At 41.7% G+C, this 13,628-nt stretch overlaps 1 protein-coding gene across 1 annotated transcript in view; it reads left to right on the forward strand.

The window, feature by feature from the left end:
* The window catches only part of CALN1 (calneuron 1), an 858,037-nt gene that overhangs the window by 484,789 nt on the left and 359,620 nt on the right, over positions 1 to 13,628 (forward strand). Inside the window, exon 4 of the mRNA XM_069757422.1 lies at positions 12,426 to 12,538. Coding sequence (XP_069613523.1) covers positions 12,426 to 12,538 — 113 coding nt within the window. The remainder of the gene's footprint in view (positions 1 to 12,425; positions 12,539 to 13,628) is intronic.

The following is a 13,628-nucleotide window of genomic DNA, read 5'->3' on the forward strand; positions in this document are numbered from 1 at the left end:
CAGGGGCTAGGTCCTGCTGCGAATCCAACAATTCCCACAGAAAAAATTATCAATATCTAAAATTCAATAACATAGTGATAGAAAAAAAGTATTTGCTCAGCTGGACCCCGCTTATACAACCGGGTGAGTAGTGGCTGGCTGCTACTGGCCGGGGCAGCCACTAGTTCTGTTAAGGATTTTCTTCTAACTTTGGATTGAACTCACCGCTGCATAGAAGGGCAATGCCACCTGCACCCCAGAGAACTTTAACACGGTGGGTTAGAGAGAGCAAATACTTTTTTGTCTATCGCTATACACACATTGCTCGTTGGCTGCTCCATGCCAGTCAGCCCGGTTAATCCATTTGTGGTTGATTTGAAATATTTCTCACGGATTTCATTGTTCTTTTAAATGTGAGCCACTATTTTTTCATATTAAAATGTGTACATTTATTTTGGCAGTGCAGAGTTTAATCTGCTCAGTTAAGAGATCCTCTTCCATCTCCTATATAAACTAGGTCCTAGCTAGCACTGATTGTCAGAGTTAGCTTAAGCTGCATGGCTGGAGGTTGTTGTTGGTTATCAATGGAGAAGGTGTTTGATGGGTTTATCTGTGACTGTTGCTAGGTTTTGAATGTGTGATAATTCACTTTCTTCTCCTACTTTTGTTTAACCTTATCCTCCACTGCCTAATGCATTCCTCTGTTGTATGTGAGTATATTTGTATGTTTGGTATTTTTCATTACCCCTGTTCTTATTACCTTGTTAGTCTGGTTGGAGTATAACGGTACACTTCTACTCCCCTCTTCCCTGGGTTGGGGAAGGGTACAGACTCAGGATGGATTCAGGAGCTAAAGCAAGGTATCTTCATCATCAGAAGTAATCTGGGGAGCAGGTCGAGCTAGGGTGCTCCCTAACAGTAGGGACAGGGAAGGATCCCCTGGTTCCAGGATACCCGACAACAGAGTCATGACAATTTATGTATTAATCACTCTCAAAGTTTTCTTTTTAACCCTGCATCAGGTGCATCTCTGGCGCACCAGAGTTTGGGCGCATTGTGTCTGACAAGCACAGGTTAGAAAATCGCTAATAACATCTAGTTATCTCAATTTCAGGGGCATAAAAGTCATCAATGACTTTCATAGAGATGTATTAAAAGAGAGTATACTAAATCAGATGCAAAAAACCTCATTTAATAACCATAAAAGTAATAAAACAAAAAGTACCCACATTTTGCAACCACTGTCAAAAAGCCTTCAGTTTTCAGGAGATAACAATTATTAAACATTAAAATTATGTAAAAAAACTTAAAGGGAACCTGACACCCGCAAAATCGATGGTGAGCTAAGCCCACCAGCATCAGGGGTTTATCTACAGTATTATGTAATGCTGTAGATAAGCCCCCGATGTATCCTCAAAGATGAGAAAAAGAGGTTAGATTATACTCACCCAGGGGCAGTCCCGGTTCTGTTCTGGTCCAATGGGCTTCTCAGTGGGGTCCGGGGCCTTCCATCTTCTTACAATGGTGTCCTCTTCTTGTCTTCACACTGCGGCTCCGGCTCCGGTATACTTTGTCTGCCCTGTTGTGGGCAAAGCAAAGTACTGCAGTGCACAGGCGCCGGGCCTCTCTGACCTTTCCCAGCACCTGTGCACTGCAGTACTTTGCTCTACCCTCAACAGGGCAGACAACGTGAAAACAAGAAGAGGACGTCATCATAAGAAGATGGGAGGTCCCGGACCGAACCACGACGCACATCGGACCAAAACAGAACCGGGTCCACCCCTGGGTGAGTATAATCTAACCTCTTTTTCTCATCTTTCAGGATACTTAGGGGGCTTATCTACAGCATTACAGAATGCTTTAGATAAGCCCCTGATGCCGGTGGGCTTAGCTCACCTTCGATTTTGGGGATGACAGGTTCCCTTTAATTTTAAGGCACTTAAATAATACTGGAGTCAAGTTCACTCAGATTCAGAAGTTTAAAGCTCAGCAGAAGAAACACATTGGCAGACAGAAAAGCAAGGTTGGCAGATCATAATATCATGTATTAGAAATTATTATTATGTGTTCAGACGCAATGTGCTTGAGAGGCCATCTAAGAAAACCCTACTTTATTCTACAAAATATACACAAATTTTGCATTATTCGTTCACAAAACAAGCAAAATAAACAGATGGTACCTGGTAGATCATGAGTAAGACTTCATAGTTGAAATGCGTTGTAAAGATTTTTCTTGTTGAAGAACTATTTATCGCTTTAGTTGTCTAATAAAGTCTCACAAAGTCTGAACTGCCTCCACCTCCAGCTGGATCATTTCTCTTTTTGTCTTCAACAGACAGGTATGGTATATTGTTTTTTTTATTTTTGGCTTGTTACAGGAGATCGAGGGCTTCGGTGGAATTAGGCAAGGTCGTAAGTATGGTATAATTAAGATTATTAAAGAAGTCTGTGTTTTGCTTTCAATTAAAGGACTTTATTCTTGCTGTGTCTTTACTTACAATACAACTGTAGGATTAGTAATGGATAGGTGTCGTATAGATGCCTCTCCATCTACCTGGTAGATCATGAGTAAGACTTCATAGTTGAAATGCGTTGATCCTCCTCACTGGTGTGCCAGGTGTTTGCTATGTAAAGATTTTTCTTGTTGAAGAACTATTTATCGCTTTAGTTGTCTAATAAAGTCTCACAAAGTCTGAACTGCCTCCACCTCCAGCTGGATCATTTCTCTTTTTGTCTTCATTTGCTGTGGGCGCTCACCCCGAACCGTGCTGGGCGTTGGCAGGTCTGGGGATTTCGTCTAAGACCGGTAAGCTGACTACATTCCTTTTTCTTTAGTTATACCTGTCTGTTGTTCTGTCCCATGTTGTAATCCATGTCTGGGGGATAAACGGTTTTCAACCTGGACAGTGCCAAGATGCGACCATCAAGGTTGAGAACTACTGGGGAATGAACTGTTGCGATCGCAGCCTCAGTGGTGACATCATTGAGGTTACATCTGGTCACTGTGGCTCCGTTCTCAGCCGTGCTTAACTGCGGTGACCTCGGTGAGATCCCCACTCTCAGTGTGAGAATGACCGGACGTAATCTCAATGATGTCACCACTGGTCACAGCGGCTACACTCGCAACAGTTCATTCCCCAGTGATTCTCAGCTTTGACGGTCGCATCTTGGCACCATCCAGGTTGAAAACTGATTATCCCCAGACATGGATTACGGTGTGGGACAGAACAACAGACAGGTATGGTATATTGTTGCTTCTTTTTATTTTTGGTAATATTACAGGAGTTCAAGGGCTTTGATGGAATTAGGCGAGGTCCTAAGCATGGTTTAATTAAGATTATTAAAGAAATCTGTGTCTTTCTTTCAATTAAAGGACTTTATTCTTGCTGTGTCTTTTTTTACAATACAACTGTATCATTAGTAATGCATAGGTGTCTTATAAACGCCTCTCCATTACTAAGCCATGGGCTTGATGTCACCTGACAATACAAAGGTGACATCAACCCCACAAATATTAACCCCAGGGCAAGTGGGAAAAGCTAGGCAAAGCTCAAGAATTGGCGCATTAATAGATATGCCTTTTCTGGGCAGCTGCGTGCTGCTTTTTTTATGCTGGGGCAATATCACTGGCCCCTTACCAGCCTGAGAATACCAGCTCCCATCTGTCTTCTTTAGCAAGATTGGTTGTCAAAAATGGGGGGACACCATGCCGTTTTAAAAAATTATTTATTTAAATAATTAAAAAATACGGCGTGGGGACCCCTCTATTCTTGATAACTAGTTTTGCTGAAGCTGACAGCTGAGGGTTGCAGCCCCCAGCTGTGAGTTTTGCCTGGCTGGTTAGCAAAAATACAGGGGGACCCATGCCTGTTTTTTGTTAATTATTTATTTACCGCGAAGAAGCGGCTGATAGATACTTCCGTCCGCCGCTCCTGCTCTCGCTGTTATTAGCAGCAGCAAGTGTCAGATGATGGGAGCAGTTGTCCCATCAGCTGACATCAGTGACCGGAGGTAAATTTTATACCTCCGGTCACAGCTGAGCGCTTACTCTGTCTTTTGACAGTGTGGGAACAGCGGCTCTCTGACCAGCGGGGATGATTTCACCACCGATTAGAAGCGGTGTTTGCCACGCTGTCTTGCACATTACAGCACAGCAAACACTGGATGTTCGGGCCCCCATTCAAGTGAATGGGTTCCGGGTACTGTTCTGGCACCCCAACCCGAACATTTTGTAACTGTTTGGCTGAATCCGCTGGACTCAAACATCCAGGTGTCTGCCCATCTCTAGTTAGCAGTGAAACAGAGTGGGGGGTTTCAAACAGCACCTAAAGATAGGAAGGCACTTGGAGGGCTGGGATCCCCTGCCTCCTTGGAGAGGAAGCAGAAACAAAAACATGTGAGCTGTGTCTGTCAGGCCTATTGCACCTGACGTTGGATTAAATACAGTATATTTAAAAATCTAATATATAAAGCTGAATGTGTGTGTGTATGTGTGTGTGTGTGTATGTATGTATGTCCGGGATTGGCATCTGCACCGTCGCAGCTACAGCCACAAAATTTTGCACAGTCACACGTCTGGACCCTGAGAGCATCATAGGCTATGTTGTGAGGTGAAATTTTAACCCCGCGCTTTCCAATTCACCAAACAATTTTGCCCCTATCTACATAATGGAGAAAAAGTGAAAGGAAAAGTGTTGGAGGCGTCGCAGCTACAGCCACAAAATTTTGCACAGTCACACGTCTGGACCCCGAGAGCATCATAGGCTATGTTGTGAGGTGATATTTTAACCCCGCGCTTTCCAATTCACCAAACAATTTGGCCCCTATCTACATAATGGGGAAAAGTGAAAAGAAAAGTGTTGGAGGCAAATTGACAGCTGCCAGATGTGAACAAGGGGGACTAAAAGAATGAGAGCGATGGCGCCAAAGAGTATATACCATACAGTTGCTAAGGTGGGGCCCCGACATGGGATACTCACCACACATTGGGATATGAACACACACAAAATGCGCCACACACTACCACGTGCTTGAACACATATACCACCCTCAGCACACATTTCACCACACATACACCAACCTCGCCACATAAAAGTCGAAACACAAAAGTCGCCGCTCAAAACTCGCCACGCGCAAAACTCGCCACATGCAAAAACTAGGCTCACGCAAAACTCGCCACAAGTGCAAAACTCACCTCATGGAAAACTCGCCACACGCAAAACTTGCACACGCGGAAAAATTGCCACATGCACAAAAGTTGCAGCACATGCAAAAGTTGCCTCACACACAACTTGCACATACTCAAAAGGCACCACACATAAAACTCGCCATGCGCAAAACTCGCCATGTGCAAAACTTGCTGCACACAAATTGCTACACTAACCTGTCACATGCAACTCGACACACAAAAAGTTGCTACACGCATGTTGCCACACAAAACTCATCTCACAAAAGTCGCTACATGCATGTCGCCACACGCAACTCAACACACACAACTTGACAAACGAAACTCGCCCTAAAACACACACAAGTCTGGTATTATCCTTCAAAAATAAAAATTAGATTAATAAGCAGACAAACTACAAGAGCAACAAATGTACCATATAGGTAATACGGCAGCTGTCAGTCACATGACCTGTCTATTATGTGTATGTGTGAACTAATATATACTGCCAGGGGGAGGGCTTCCTGTTGGCTGGGGATTTATCAGGCTGCCAATTTAGCTTACAAATACTGAGGTAAAAATACTGAGCAAATAACGTGTGAACGAGGTCTAATACAGGAGGAGATGACACACAGGTATATACTATATACAGGGGAGATGACACACAGATATATACTATATACAGGAGAGATGACACACGGGTATATACTATATAGAGGAGATGACACACAGGTATATACTATATACAGGAGGAGATGACATACAGGTATATACTATATATAGAAGGAGATGACATACAGGTATATACTATATATAGGAGGAGATGACATACAGGTATATGCTATATACAGGGGAGATGACATACAGGTATATACTATATACAGGAGATGACATACAGGTGTATACTATATATAAGGGAGATGACAAACATGTACAGTTAGGTCCATATATATTTGGACAGAGACAACATTTTACTAATTTCGGTTATAGACATTACCACAATGAATTTTAAACAAAACAATTCAGGTGCAGTGGAAGTTCAGACTTTCAGCTTTCATTTGAGGGTATCCACATTAAAATTGGATGAAGGGTTTAGGAGTTTCAGCTCCTTAACATGTGCCACCCTGTTTTTAAAGGGACCAAAAGTAATTGGACAATTGACTCCAAGGCTATTTCATGGACAGGTGTGGGCAATCCCTTCGTTATGTCATTCTCAATTAAGCAGATAAAAGGCCTGGAGTTGGTTTGAGGTGTGGTGCTTGCATTTGGATGGTTTTGCTGTGAAGTAAACATGAGGTCAAAGGAGCTCTCCAAGCAGGTGAAACAAACCATCCTTAAGCTGCGAAAACAGAAAAAATCCTTCCGAGAAATTGCTACAATATTAGGACTGGCAAAATCTACAGTTTGGTACATCCTGAGAAAGAAAGAAAGCACTGGTGAACTCATCAATACAAAAAAACCTGGGCGCCGACGGAAGACAACAGTGGTGGATGATCGCAGAATAATCTCCATGGTGAAGAGAAACCCCTCCACAAAAGCCAACCAAGTGAACAACACTCTCCAGGAGGTAGGCGTATCAATATCCAAATCTACCATAAAGAGAAGACTGCATGAAAGTAAATACAGAGGGTTCACTGCACGGTGCAAGCCACTCATAAGCATCAAGAATAAAAAGGCTAGACTGGACTTTGCCAAAAAACATCTAAAAAAGCCAGCACAGTTCTGGAAGAACATTCTTTGGACAGATGAAACCAAGATCAACCTCTACCAGAATGATGGAAAGAGAAAAGTATGGCGAAGGCATGGTACAGCTCATGATCCAAAGCATACCACATCATCTGTAAAACACGGCGGAGGCAGTGTGATGGCTTGGGCATGCATGGCTGCCAGTGGCACTGGGTCACTAGTGTTTATTGATGATGTGACACAGGACAGAAACAGCCGAATGAATTCTGAGGTATTCAGAGACATACTGTGGGCTCAGATCCAGCCAAATGCACCCAAACTGATTGGTTGTCGTTTCATGCTACAGATGGACAATGACCCAAAACATAAAGCCAAAGCAACCCAGGAGTTTATTAAAGCAAAAAAGTGGAATATTCTTGAATGGCCAAGTCAGTCACCTGATCTCAACCCAATTGAGCATACATTTCACTTGTTAAACACTAAACTTCAGACATAAAGGCCCACAAACAAACAACAACTGAAAACCACCACAGTGAAGGCCTGGCAGAGCATCAAAAAGGAGGAAACACAGCATCTGGTGATGTCCATGAGTTCAATTTTTCAGGCAGTCATTGCCAACAAAGGGTTTTCAACCAAGTACTCAAAATGAACATTTTATTTCAAATTATTGAATCTGTCCAATTACTTTTGGTCCCTTTAAAAACAAGGTGGCACATGTTAAGGAGCTGAAACTCCTAAACCCTTCATCCAATTTTAATGTGGATACCCTCAAATGAAAGCTGAAAGTCTGAACTTCAACTGCATGTGAATTGTTTTGTTTAAAATTCATTGTGGTAATGTCTATAACCAAAATTAGAAAAATGTTGTCTCTGTCCAAATATATATGGACTTAACTGTATATACTGAGGTGAAAATGAAAAGGTGTGAGTGCAAAATGAGAGGAGTGAGGGAAAATAGTGGAGTGATAAGAAAATGACAGATGTGAGGTCGAAAGAGGAGTGAGGGAAAATAGTGGAGTGATCGGAAAATGACAGATGTGAGGTCGAAATGACAAGTGTTAGGGGAGAATTAGAGGAGTGAGGGAGAAAATGAGAGGTATAAGGGAGAAAATGAGAGATATGAGGGGGAAAATGAAAGATGTGATTGGGAAAAAGAGAGGCGTGATGGGAAAATAAGAGAAGTGAGCTGCTATAACTAGCCACAGATATTTACTATGCCCAGGCAACGCCGGGCTCTTCAGCTAGTATATATATTTATTTATATTAACTTCAGCACGATATAGCAGAAAAGCCGGTAATTCAATTACCAGCTTTTCATTTCTCCTGCCAAAACCCGACATGATTTGAGACATGGTTTACATACAGTAAACCATGTCATATACCCCTTTTTTTTGCATATTCCACACTACTAATGTTAGTAGTGTGTATGTGCAAAATTTCAGCGCTCTAGCTCTTAAATTTAAGGGTTAAATCGCGGAAATAATTGGCGTGGGCTCCCGCGCAATTTTCTCCGCCAGAGTAGTAAAGCCAGTGACTGAGGGCAGATATTAATAGCCTGGAGAGGGTCCACGGTTATTGGCCCCCCCTGGCTAAAAACACCTGCCCCCAGCCACCCCAGAAAAGGCACATCTATAAGATGCGCCTATTCTGGCACTTGGCCACTCTCTTCCCATTCCCGTGTAGCGGTGGGATATGGGGTAATGAAGGGTTAATGCCACCTTGCTATTGTAAGGTGACATTAAGCCAGATTAATAATGGAGAGGCGTCAATTCTGACACCTATCCATTATTAAACCATTTGCATTAAATGGTTAAAAAAAACACACACACATTATTAAAAAGTATTTTAATGAAATAAACACACCGTTTGTTGTAATATTTTATTGTACGCTCAATCCACTCGCTGAAGACCCTCACTCTGTAACAAATAAAAAATAATAAACCAACAATATCCATACCTTCTGTAGATCTGTAACGTCCCACGTTGTAAATCCATCTGAAGGGGTTAAAATATTTTACAGCCACAAGCTCTGCTAATGCAGCTGTGCTTGTGGCTGTAAACCCCAGCGAATGAAGGTAATGTAGGTCAATGACCTATAGTTACCTTCATTCGCGGTGATGCGCCCCCTGCTGGATGTCCTCATATGACCTTGAGCCTGGGAACTTTTCCCACGCTCCAGCGACATCCAACAGGGGGCGCATCACCGCGAATGAAGGTAACTACAGGTCATTGACCTACATTACCTTCATTCGCTGGGGTTTACAGTCACAAGCAGCGCTGCATTAGCAGAGCTCCTGGCTGTAAAATATTTTAACCCCTTCAGATGAATTTACAACGTGGGACGTTACAGATCTACGGAAGGTATGGATATTGTTGGTTTATTATTTTTTATTTGTTACAGAGCGAGGGTCTTCAGCGAGTGGATTGAGCGTACAATAAAATATTACAACAAACGGTGTGTTTATTTCATTAAAATACTTTTTAATATTGTGTGTGTGTTTTTTCAACTCTTTCATACAATTGGATTAATAATGGATAGGTGTCATAATTGACGCCTCTCCGTTATTAATCTGGCTTAATGTCACCTTACAATAGCAAGGTGGCATTAACCCTTCATTACCCCATATCCCACCGCTACACGGGAATGGGAAGAGAGTGGCCAAGTGCCAGAATAGGCGCATCTTACAGATGTGCCTTTTCTGGGGTGGCTGGGGGCAGATGTTTTTAGCCGGGGGGGGGGCAAAAACCGTGGATTCTCTCCAGGCTATTAATATCTGCCCTCAGTCACTGGCTTTACTACTCTGGCGGAGAAAATTGCGCAGGAGCCCACGCCAATTTTTCCGTGATTTAACCCTTAAATTTAAGAGCTACAGCGCCGAAATTTTGCATATACACACTACTAACATTAGTAGTGTGGAATATGCAAAAAAAAGGGGATATGACATGGTTTACTGTATGTAAACCATGTCTCATATCATGTCGGGTTTTGGCAGGAGAAATGAAAAGCCGGTAATTACTGGCTTTTCTGCTATATCGCCCTGAAGGAAATGTAAAAAAAAAAACAAAAAACCATAGACTTACATTGGGTTTCGAGTTTCGGCCGATCCCCGACCCCGACTTTTCAATAGGATCGGCTGATTTCACTCGACCCGACTTTTGAGAAAGTCGGGGTTCGTGAAACCCGACTCGACCCTGAAAAACTAAAAGTCGCTCAACCCTACATTGGACATAGCCCATCAATATGTTGCAGATGTCCCCCTCACTTATTTGGCCTTACAGGTCCTTCTCAAAAAATTAGCATATAGTGTTAAATTTCATTATTTACCATAATGTAATGATTACAATTAAACTTTCATATATTATAGATTCATTATCCACCAACTGAAATTTGTCAGGTCTTTTATTGTTTTAATACTGATGATTTTGGCATACAACTCCTGATAACCCAAAAAACCTGTCTCAATAAATTAGCATATTTCACCCATCCAATCAAATAAAAGTGTTTTTTAATAACAAACAAAAAAACCAACAAATAATAATGTTCAGTTATGCACTCAATACTTGGTCGGGAATCCTTTGGCAGAAATGACTGCTTCAATGCGGCGTGGCATGGAGGCAATCAGCCTGTGACACTGCTGAGATGTTATGGAGGTCCAGGATGCTTCAATAGCGGCCTTAAGCTCATCCAGAGTGTTGGGTCTTGCGTCTCTCAACTTTCTCTTCACAATATCCCACAGATTCTCTATGGGGTTCAGGTCAGGAGAGTTGGCAGGCCAATTGAGCACAGTAATACCATGGTCAGAAAACCATTTACCAGTGGTTTTGGCACTGTGAGCAGGTGCCAGGTCGTGCTGAAAAATGAAATCTTCATCTCCATAAAGCATTTCAGCCGATGGAAGCATGAAGTGCTCCAAAATCTCCTGATAGCTAGCTGCATTGACCCTGCCCTTGATGAAACACAGTGGACCAACACCAGCAGCTGACATGGCACCCCACACCATCACTGACTGTGGGTACTTGACACTGGACTTCAGGCATTTTGGCATTTCCTTCTCCCCAGTCTTCCTCCAGACTCTGGCACCTTGATTTCCGAATGACATGCAAAATTTGCTTTCATCAGAAAAAAGTACTTGGGACCACTTAGCAACAGTCCAGTGCTGCTTCTCTGTAGCCCAGGTCAGGCGCCTCTGCTGCTGTTTATGGTTCAAAAGTGGCTTTACCTGGGGAATGCGGCACCTGTAGCCCATTTCCTGCACACGCCTGTGCACGGTGGCTCTGGATGTTTCCACACCAGACTCAGTCCACTGCTTCCTCAGGTTCCCCAAGGTCTGGAATCGGTCCTTCTCCACAATCTTCCTCAGGGTCCGGTCTCCTCTTCTCGTTGTACAGCGTTTTCTGCCACATTGTTTCCTTCCAACAGACTTACCATTGAGGTGCCTTGATACAGCACTCTGGGAACAGCCTATTTGTTGAGAAATTTCTTTCTGGGTCTTACCCTCTTGCTTGAGGGTGTCAATGATGGCCTTCTTGACATCTGTCAGGTCGCTAGTCTTACCCATGATGGGGGTTTTGAGTAATGAACCAGGCAGGGAGTTTATAAAAGCCTCAGGTATCTTTTGCATGTGTTTAGAGTTAATTAGTTGATTCAGAAGATTAGGGTAATAGGTCGTTTAGAGAACGTTTTCTTGATATGCTAATTTATTGAGACAGGTTTTTTGGGTTATCAGGAGTTGTATGCCAAAATCATCAGTATTAAAACAATAAAAGACCTGACAAATTTCAGTTGGTGGATAATGAATCTATAATATCTGAAAGTTTAATTGTAATCATTACATTATGGTAAATAATGAAATTTAACACTATATGCTAATTTTTTGAGAAGGACCTGTATATACGTTTGGTGTGTTTGTTATACCTGCAGTTATGCACTTTTACTTTACCAGCTACTTTTAGATAGGAAATCTGCATTGTAAATCTTGTTTGATACCAGTGTTCCCATACTAATTGGTTTGACAGGCTAGCCCACTTTTCCATTATAAAAACTTACATTAAGATATGTATTATCGACTAGGATTTTGAAGAGCATCCCCCTCAAAATTAACATGAAAGGACTCCCCTGAAACCTCCTAGATATGAACCCCCCTAAATGTAGTATTGTTTTCATTTGTGAATCATTTTTTGCTTACTTCTAGATACATTAATATTGGATTTTTGCCTACATAATTGATTTGCATGAATTTATGAAGAGATCCCATGCACCACTAGTAAGACTTCATGTTTTCTTGGTTCAACTTTCCACGCGGCCAATTTTACATGTAGAGTCCAAGTATCAAAGGTATTGGTTGAAAAAAAAATGTTTTGGTTTCATCCGGTCTTTGTTAACCAAAACCTTTGTTGCATTGTATCCTTGGATTCTACATTGATAATTCATTTTTCATAAAAATATTTTCTCACTAGAATTACTGTGGTTTTAAGTTGAGTAATTGTATGTTAGGTGTGTAAACTGCTTGTAGAAGGTTAATATAAAATCCTGTAAGATATCACAATGCTATAAAATGAACTGCAAAAATATGTTATATGAATTTCTTTTTTTGTAGGGGATGGTCAAGTGGACTTTGACGAATTTATGACAATTCTTGGTCCTAAACTGGTGTCCACAGAGGGTCGGGATGGATTCCTGGGTAATACAATAGATAGTATATTCTGGCAGGTAAGCGCTATATCCTGATCATTTAGAATTCTCTTCTCTGTTGTTTTTCTAAAATGAGAATTTACCTATTTACTGCCTTAGATGTATGGTTACGTCTAAGGTGGCCCCCCCTGTTTGCTGCGGGCTCCGGCGATCAGCATATAACTTTTCAGGCACGTGTCAGCTGATGAAATAGGATTGCGATCCATCCGCGGCTGTAAACATGTTAAATGCCGCTGTCAATCTCTGACAGCGGCATTTAACATGATCGCGCCAGAAGCATGTCACTAATCCTGCCCATCGGTGCCCATGTCACATGACTGGTGACGCAGCAGATCCCTGTGGTTGTCATTACCAGATAGCTATAAGTAAAACCCAACTGTCGGCGCTCATAGCAAGTGAGCATTTCTGCTACACAGAGGGCTGTGTGTAGCACAAGCAATCAGATGATCGCAGCTTCTAGTCTCTCATGGAAAAGTAAAAAAAGTTTTTAAAAATATTTAAAAAATATATAAAAGTACAAATCAACCCCCATTTTCCCTATAAAAATTAAATAATGAAAATAAATTACACATATTTGGTATCGCTGCGTTCAGAATCACCTGATCTATCAATATATAAAAATAATTAATCTGATCGGTAAATGGCAAAACGAGAAAAAAAATAAAAATGCGAGAATTACTTTCAGTTGGGCACCACTGCATCGTATCTACACCACAATGGTATCTATAAAAATTTCAGCTTGGCACGCAAAAAAAAGAAACCCTCACCCAACCCGAGATCACAAAAAATGGAGACCCATAGTGTCTCGGAAATTGGCGATTTTTTTTTTTTTTTAGAAATTTAGTATTTTTTTTTCACCACTTAATTAAAAAAGAACCTATACATGTTTGGTATTTATGAACTTGTAATGACCTGGAGAATCATATTGGCAGGTCAGTTTTAGAATTTAGTGAACATGGTGAAAAAAGAAAAAAAACAATTGTAGAATTGCACTTTTTTGCAATTTCCCCGCAATTTGAGATTTTTCCCACATTTTTCAGTATACTATATGGAAATGCCAATGGTGTTGTTCAAAAGGGCAACTCGTCCTGCAAAAAACAAGCCCTCA

Source organism: Ranitomeya imitator, chromosome 3 (genome assembly GCF_032444005.1).
Source record: "Ranitomeya imitator isolate aRanImi1 chromosome 3, aRanImi1.pri, whole genome shotgun sequence".
In the NCBI taxonomy this organism is placed as follows: domain Eukaryota; kingdom Metazoa; phylum Chordata; class Amphibia; order Anura; family Dendrobatidae; genus Ranitomeya; species Ranitomeya imitator.